This window comes from Cydia strobilella, chromosome 15 (assembly GCF_947568885.1).
Source record: "Cydia strobilella chromosome 15, ilCydStro3.1, whole genome shotgun sequence".
In the NCBI taxonomy this organism is placed as follows: Eukaryota; Metazoa; Arthropoda; class Insecta; order Lepidoptera; family Tortricidae; genus Cydia; species Cydia strobilella.
This window is the reverse complement of record NC_086055.1, coordinates 5100241-5109409: the sequence shown is the minus strand read 5'-3', so window position 1 is coordinate 5109409 and position 9169 is coordinate 5100241. Positions and strand designations below refer to the sequence as shown.

The 9169-nt window shown below is 36.5% G+C and overlaps 1 protein-coding gene across 1 annotated transcript in view; it reads left to right on the top strand.

The window, feature by feature from the left end:
* Positions 1-3735: 3735 nt before the first annotated feature.
* LOC134747859 (actin-histidine N-methyltransferase) overlaps positions 3736-9169 on the top strand; it is a 48057-nt gene continuing 42623 nt past the window's right edge. Inside the window, exons 1-4 of the mRNA XM_063682523.1 lie at positions 3736-4168; positions 4885-5106; positions 7155-7243; positions 7790-7929. Coding sequence (XP_063538593.1) covers positions 3862-4168; positions 4885-5106; positions 7155-7243; positions 7790-7929 — 758 coding nt within the window. The 5' untranslated portion in view covers positions 3736-3861. The remainder of the gene's footprint in view (positions 4169-4884; positions 5107-7154; positions 7244-7789; positions 7930-9169) is intronic.

The window sequence follows — 9169 nt, the reverse complement described above, 5'->3', positions numbered from 1 at the left end:
TCAATTGCACAAAACATAAAACCAAGAAGTTTCAAAGGATTTAAGGCTCTTTTCCTTTCCAATAAGAATCTTTAGGCTAACGAATATAATATGCTGTAAAGACAGAACCAATTAAGTTTAAGTGCGTAAGCTTACTTAGCATAAAGTTCACGCGACGCTAATGCATACCACGTTCTCTGAGCTCATAGCCTCTTATAGAATTCTTAATCAATTCAGATGGTTCAACTGTTCAACTACATTATAGCTATTGGAGACAAGGGGAAACCGAAGCCGAACCTAGCTCTGACTTCATAATGAGAGGTGTGTCCGACACATAGATTTAAAATGAAATAGTTGCTGCAACGCAATCTAATATTTTAGCGCCACGTTAGCATGTCAAAAAAACCGGACAAGTGCGAGTCGGACTCGCCCACCGAGGGTTCCGTACTTTTTAGTATTTGTTGTTATAGCGGCAACAGAAATACATCATATGTAAAAATTTCAACTGTCTACCTATCACGGTTCATGAGATACAGCCTGCTGATAGACAGACAGATGGACAGAAAGACGGTGGAGTCTTAGTAATAGGGTGCCGTTTTTACCCTTTGGATACGGAACCCTAAAAATGGAGAATCGGAACAAATACCTTTGCGTCACTTTTTTGTAAGCTGTATTTTTATCATCACCATAGCAACCATAAATCCTCCACTGCAGGACATAGAGAAACTCACCCACCGGTTTCCTACGATTTTGACAAGATCGTCGTCAACCTACTAAGATTTCTGAACGAACCACGATACCTATTTTAAAATTTCATTTAGAGCTTGACCTAATGGTTCAAATTTCCGTGGGTAAAGCACTAACGCAGTTTATTCGCTCTATGTCTGTGGTCTAGGAATTTGACCGACACAGAACAGGCGTAGCGCAGCTAGAAGGGTCACGACGCATTGTGTCATTAGATGTAAGTAAGTAAGTTATTATTAGATTATTATTACCATGTCGTGCCATTTTGAGAGTAAGGCATTTCCATATTTGTGAGCTACCTATTATTAGCTTAGGTAATAATAGTCAAGGAGCGTTATCCGACTTTATTTGACGTACCTAGTTTGTGTAATAACATACAATTTACCTTACATATAATTTGACATGCCTTACGTCATATTAGGTAGATATAAGGCAAATGGCAAATAACACCCCCGCCGACCTCTGGCGATAAACCACGAAATTGGCTGTTGGTAAATATTTCCATTTCAAGTTTCTTTCAGTTTAAAGTTTAATTAAATAATGATTTATTGCAGATCATAAAATCATAAGATCATAACAATCCATAGAGTTTAGACTAGCGAATTTTTGAAAAAAAAAATCGTTCAGAAATCCACTTATTTATTGGCTCGATTGTCATCAAATATGGGGCAGAATATACTATAATCCTTTGAAATTTGATCCATTAGTAGGTATACCTAATAAACCACGAAATTGGCTGTTGGTAAATATTTCCATTTCAAATTTCTTTCAGTTCTTTCATTTTTATTAGGTATACCCAATACCTAATAAAAATGTTTAATCGTTACAAAGACAACTGTGTTTGTTTTGGTTAGATCGAGTTGCTTGTTTTGTTTTGTACCATTGTATAAATTGTATTGTAGGATAGACGCGAAAACTAACAGAGGGTCTATCGCGAAAATTAATACCTACTCGACATTCTCGTGCTTCGTGCCAAGGAATATGCAAGAGAACATTTTGATTTTCGCGGTAGACCCTCAGACGTTTATTTAGTGTAGTAAGTGCCCTAACTTACGTTAGGATAGGTTACTTACGTAGCCAGAATGCCCAGAATAGCTGTACAGAAAAGTGGATATACCTATAGTAATGTCATACTATTACTTATTCTGTGCTAATGTATAGGGTGGTATATATAGGTATATCCGCTTTTAGGGAAATACCAACAGTACGCTACCATGAATGCTGTCTACCGCGAAAATCGGAAATTAAAATTTTGTTATCCAACTCTTTAGCCTCTCTATCGCTAGAAAAGATATAGAGCTACCCATGAGCTACCTATGTCTTTTCTAACGATAGAGAGGCAAATAAACAACGAAATTCCGATGGCTGTAGACCCTCAGACTCAGACGTTTGTCTAGCATACCACCACGAATGCTGAGCATTCTTCGGCCGAAAGTGGGGCGAATTCAAATAACATTTCTGGGAAGCGCCGCCGCTGATGCCAAGTGCCCGATGCACCATTGCCATTGCCAAGCTTTGGTTGTCGATAAATTTGACATTGTATCGCATGCTTAACCTTTTGAACGTTAAACGCCAAATGCTAAAAGACATGCCATTTAGATTGATTAACCTATCATGTCCGATTTACCTATGTGAAATTGATGTAGAATAGTGTAGGTTGGTGTAGGTTAGGTATTTTTTTTTTTAAATATCTGGGTGATTCTTAAGCCCATGGGCCCAATGGCAAATACTTTTGGCTTGTTGTAATACTCTGGCAGAGAACTATGAACTTGAACTTTGTCAGTAGAAAAAGGCGGCAAATTTAAGAAATGTAGGCGCCAAGGGTTGATCTCCCATAGAAAATTTGAATTTCACGCCTTTTTCTACTGACAATGACAAGTTGGGTGTGTTTCAGTATATATTAGCGATAATATTGAGGGTGATTATACAACTACACCATAATTTACCTACTTGAACGCTTGGAAGATACTTTGGTCGTTGAAAGGGTGAAAATATAATATTATTTACTTACCTTAACTATGTATGTACACGTCCGCTCGTTGTAGGCTCCACTTCTTTCTGTGCGCAACCGCATCGTTACCACATGAAACTTAAAATATGTAAGGGTCTGATTGTGACCTGTACTTGTAGGTGTCAGATTCGGAGGTAGTTCGTAGGTAGGAGAGTAGGTGGTAGTACCTACATACCACTCCTTACTTAAGCACCTACAAATAATATACTTAAATCAATTTGATACATCCTAAAAATGAAAAAGGAAATGTCGCTAGATAGAAAAGTTCTCTCGTAGCACTTACCGGAAGACACAGCGCGCACACCGTGGACCTACAATGCGCACACATGGCACTAATACAGAAAAGAACAAAATGACCGTGCCCTAGCAATATAGTTCGGTTTAAAAATCTTCGAAAAGCAAACACTTAGGTGGTGTGCGTGGGCGTTCTTCCATGGATGATGGATGTACATGTAATTAATAGAGAAAAGCATACAATTTTCCATTATTTAAAACATAACGACTTCAATTTTTGCTTAAAAATTGGACAATGCAGCCAAACTGACATTGACACACCATCTACAATGAGAATTGAATTCTCTTTGCTAATATAGTTTGTCAAAGGACTGTCTCATTTCAAACATAGACAGAGAGTCTATGTTTGAAAATCATACTATCTTTGTCTTACACTAGTACTAGCACCCAAAAGAAAAGGATGGGTATAGTTTTTTTATTGCTATTTACTAACAATTTGGCTTGACTAACTATAATTTTCCTTTCACAATGCGTATCCTATGAACTCGTCGAACAGTCAAGTAGCAGACTTTGTAAACTGAACCGCTGTCACAACTGTCACACGTCAAGTCTATTCCCATAGCCGCTAAATTGCCATTGTTCCAGCGTGTGATCCATAATATGGTACTACAAAAACTACCTTATGGTTTTAAATTTAAGGTCGCTTTTATATTACCAAAGATCTCGTATACTGATTTTTATAACGGTTATAATGTCGTGTCATAGTCAAGTGTCAAGTGTCGTCTTTCAGGAAAACAAATCCACACGAAATTCGTATTTTAGAAACCTATTTTTAGTTTAGAGAGTTTATTATATTTCATATCGTTTTAATAATTGCGTTATAATACGTCACAATGGGAAGGAAATCACATTCAAAGCAATCTGCTAAGAAAAGCTCTGGGAAAGAAAATAATAAATTAAGTCAGAATATTCGTAAAGAGCTTGCGGTGTACGTGGATAAGTTGCTTAAATTAACAAGCGTGTTCCAAACTACGGTGAATTTAACGAAGAGTTGGGAGCATCACAATGACATTGAGGCGATTCTGGGAGAAATTAGGAATATTGAGTACCCACTTAACAGCCTCAAGGTATCAAAGTCACGCCAGTCACGCAAAGACAACTTCTTTAGCTGGCTGAGCGAAAATGGGGCGGCATTTGAAGGTAAATATAACATATTCACAGTTTCTTGCAAAAATCCTCCTCCTGGTGATTAAAATCTATAAAAAAATAAAATGTAATGAAACATAGGTACCTAAGTACTTTCTCTTACCAAATCTTTTAGGTTCAATTTTTTATTTTAATTCAAACTAGACATCGTTGCTTTTGGTTGGCTGTAGTTATATGTAATTTGATCTGTGTATTAAAAAATAAAATATTTATTTCAGAACATTCATGTGTAAGATGTCCCCTAATATTTATCATTTTTTGTGGTTAAAGCACAAGTTGTATGGCTTTTAAGTCAATACCTAGGACTATTTTAAAATAGGCCAACCAGATTAGTTGGACGTATTTATGCAAACGGGAACCAACCCAAACCAAATACTCATTGAAAATCGAACCTTAATGTTAAAACAATGTAGTAAACATTTAAATGAGTAATTGGTGTGGGTTGGTTTCCGTTTGCAAAAATATGTCCAGTTTTACTTGGCTGAACCCAGATTCGCTTTCCGGACCTTAAATACAACTCATATTGCAAGGGATGGGCGGTCAAACCCGATAAGTCGAGTTATTTGGTCACTTAAATATGCACGTCACATATAGTTCTAATTTCAAAAACCCATTTGCACGACGTATCGGGTTTGACCGCCCATCCCTCGAATTTTAGAACTGTAAATGCAATATAAACCCAAATTTATCTCTCCTTCTTATATTTACAGGCATTGACATCCAAGAGTTTGAAGGCTATGATCTTGGCCTGGTAGCAAAGAAGGAGTTTAAAGAAGGCTCGCTGGTGCTGACGGTGCCTCGGAAGCTGATGATGACCGAACAGAATGCCCGGGACTCCACCCTGTCTGAGTTCATAGCCGTAGACCCGTTGCTTCAGAACATGCCAAATATAACATTGGCATTGTTTTTGTTACTTGAGAAGAATAATGCAGGTAATAAAAAATCAATCATTTTACCAATTTTCTGTATTTGTTTAAGCTTTGAAGGAATTAGTAATAGAGTATACATCACTGCGTCTTTCCTAACTTGTAATTTCATACAACATTTTAGGGTCAGGACAGTAGACCTTATTAACATCAAATATGGTGACGTCTAAAACAGGGATGTTGCAGATCCCGATTTTTTGACATCCGCGGATGCGGATGCGGATTTTTAAAGGCTCACATGCGGATGTCGAGATTAGGCACATAAAAAACGTCAAATATTACACTTTAGTAATTTTTTTGAAAAGGAAAACGAAACTTTTAGTATTTGAACAAGAATATAGGTGCCCCACAATCGCATTACTATACTAAAGTCCAAATAAAACAAATTATTCACTTCTTGTCGCTGTCCGTCATGGGCTCGATCGACGAATCACAAAAATGAAACGAGATTCCTATTGGCTAATGACGAAATTACCTTGCACTTACGCTGCCGTTATGACGTTCCTGTACCTACCTGTTCCACATCCGCATCCGCATTAAGCTCCGCATCGATTTTATGCGGATAAGGATGCGGATGCGGATGTTGAAAATAATGCGGAAGTTCCGCGATTGCTGATGCGGATGCGAATATTCGCAACATCCCTGGTCTAAAATGTCAAACTCTCTCTATGAGTCAAAATCAAATACAAATTGTATGCGATTTTTTTTAAACTGATTTTGTAATCGATTCTAGATGCCTGGTTTCCTTGAAAGCGTTTAATGTATTAATATTATGTTATAATTTGCTATAATCAAGCAAAAATCTATTAAACTCTTAAATGATATTCCATCCTTTTGTATACTTGATGTATCGCTGGATATGGTATGGTATGGTATGGATATGATATGGATCGCTTTTTATACCTATAAACAGCTGGGCTAGCACATGATTGGCGCGACAGTACCTCGCTGTGACATAGACTTCCTGTCCCCCTTTAATTCATACAGTTAGTAAAAGACGGGTAGTCTATCTCGCGGCGAGATACTGTCGCGCCAATCATGTGCTAGGCCTACAGGCATTTTTACAGAGCTCGTCACGCGGAATATGATCGCAAGACTAAATAATCGATGAATGAAGTAGTTTTTATAAAATGGTCTGAAAATTGTTCGTGTTTTTGGCAGAGGGGAAACAACATGATGGCGTCTCTATTACTAATTCCTTCAAGGTTGAAGGTACTTCTTTGTCGCTTTCAGTTATATCCTTCGCCTAATGTGCTCAAAAATATCTCAATATGCTCTCAATGGCTTGACAATGGAGACATGTTCAGATATTTGCGATTGCCTTGGATGAACTAATATGTTTGCTGCAGCCTTATATAGAACATTATGTTTCAAAGGTTTTTGCCAATATTTTTATTTTATCTTCTTCTTCTTTACGTGCCATCTCCGTCCAGGATGTCGGCGACCATATGTCTATATGTCTCTCTATGTTCAGTCATGCGAATTAGTCTATCTATGCTCTTTATTTTATCTATGTTACTATATTAATTTTGTACACGGTGTCCCGGAAGTACCACGTCACAGTGAAGGTCAACTCAAGAGGAACCTAACCAGCCTAACATGACCCCAGTAAAAGTTGCACGGTTTTCTAATTATTACCGTAATAAAAACAAATTGAGAATTTTCCCCTTTGTTTTAACATTTTTAGTACCAGCATCAATAGATCGAAAACCATGCAACTTTTACTGGGGACATGTTCGGCTGGGCGGAATGCCTAACTGCATTACAAAAAAGAAAAACGCTGGTGCCTCTTCAGTTGACCTACCTCCGGTGTCACTGTGACGTGGTTGTTCTGGGACACTATGTATCAAGCAGAAACATCTGCAAACAATGCCATAAAACTTACAAATAAAATTGGCAGAACAATTAGCTAGTGATCCAGACTTGCTAGTTTGAGCCTCGCCCGAGACAGTGAATTTTTCCACTTTGCTTTATAAGTTACTATGTTGATAATGGTTAAAAGATAAGATCATACATGACACTTGTTTCACATTGTGTGTTTATATCCATTTCAGAATCATTCTGGAGACCTTACATTGATGTGTTGCCTGAGAAGTATTCTACAGTTCTATACTTTAGCCCAGAAGAACTACTGGAATTGAAGGTCAGTTTATTCAGTAACTTTTAAAATTAGTATATCTGTGAAGCTTAGAATAAATTTAAAAGTGGTAAATTACTGCCGTGGGTGAGACTTGAACTCACGGCCTCTGGATGGATTCAAGTCTCACCCAAGGCAGTAATTTTTCCACTTTTAAATTTATTCTAAGCTTAATAGCATCGATCGCAGACGTTTCTGCTTGTTAAAAATTTATTTAGTATATCTGTGGTTACCAAAAGTCACGTCTGTCAATACCCTTAGAAACCTAACGGACGTACATACGTAGCGAAAAATTGTAACAACGGTATTTTGTGTGTCCTTTTCTCTGAATCAAGTCCCATTTTGGCATTGAGTCTTTGAAATCCAAACTTTGTTATAAGTATACATGTACATATTCCTTACTTACGAGTTTTCGTCGATAAATTGTAACTTGTATTAATATACAAACCCTTTCATCTAAGCTAAAATGGCAAATAATTTTAGATATCCAAACTTCCATGACCAAGAAATAATTAAGGAGATCAATCCATGTTTTTTTTTCCTAATTCACAGCCATCTCCAGTCTTCGAGTCATCACTGAAGTTATATAGGAGCATCGCCAGACAGTATGCCTACTTCTATAACAAGATTCATACATTAGACTTGCCAGTCTTCAAAAGTCTCCAAGAAATATTTACGTATGAGAACTACAGGTATGTGTATTTTCCATTCAAACATTTTTATAGGTTTTACTTTTTATTAAAGTTCTGTTTTAGATACAAAAATAGAAAATAAAAAACAACTTATGCCACATTGCACCATGCCACATAATACTGAAAAGTAATAAATAAAACATAGATGATAGAATATTTTTGTTAACTTTTTACATTTAAAACGTGTTTTTGTTTTTATAAACAGCCAATAAATTATTATTCCTATTACTTTAAGGCAGTCACATTCATTCAAAACTTACAGTAAAATTGTCATTTCATTGCCGAATAAAATGATAAAAGTAGCAATAACAAAATTTGACAACACATTGTATAAACTCACTCTCACTACTCCCTAGATGTCCTATAGGTATTTGTGCGCAACGGAACGCGCTACTTAATAGCAACAAAGTTATAGATTGTAAAAGAGAGGTGAAGTCTAAAAAAACGTATTTCCTAGTTTGATGGCCGAAAGACTTGGCGCTGAATTACGCTATATTATTATGTTTTGTGGTCACGGAATTGTTAAACACAACCAAAGCTACCGCATAATGTACGGAGCCTTACAGCGCCTTCTCTTTTACCCTGTAAAATTAGATGTAAGTACGAAATTGTCTAAGATTTTTAAACATCAATCTTTTCAAAAGACTCAATAATGGATCTTATATAACAAAGCGACAGTTAATGCCTTCGGGTCGGATATTTGTAAAGGTAAATTTTACTAAAAAAAGTTAACTAACTATAAGTTGTTGTGTGTTTCGTCATAGGAAATTCCGGATTGTAGGAATTAGGTTCTCCTGTAATTTTCGGGAACTTTTTAATGAAACTTTTTAAAGGAATGAGGGCTACCGTTTTTGTGCTCTGCAACTGGTTGGCGCCACTGTAGATGTAGGTCCAGAAAAACAGATCTCAAAATTCTTCTATGCTTATTTTTATAAAATCAATACGTTCTAATATACACAAATGTATTATAACGTCTAAATTTACCATTGTTTCAACCTGTTTAATTTTGCATAATATTTTAGTTGGCACTTATTTATACCACTAACATTTATTGAGCTATACGACATTGTTTACCATAATTAATCAAAGATTTACTACAATTATGAATAAGGAGTGAAAATTCCCGATAAAAAAGCTTTTTTTTTTATGATGAATAGGCAGGCGTTTGACCACGATCCCACCTGATGGTAAGTGATGATGTGGTCTACGGTGGAGCACGCTTACCTATGAGATACCTATT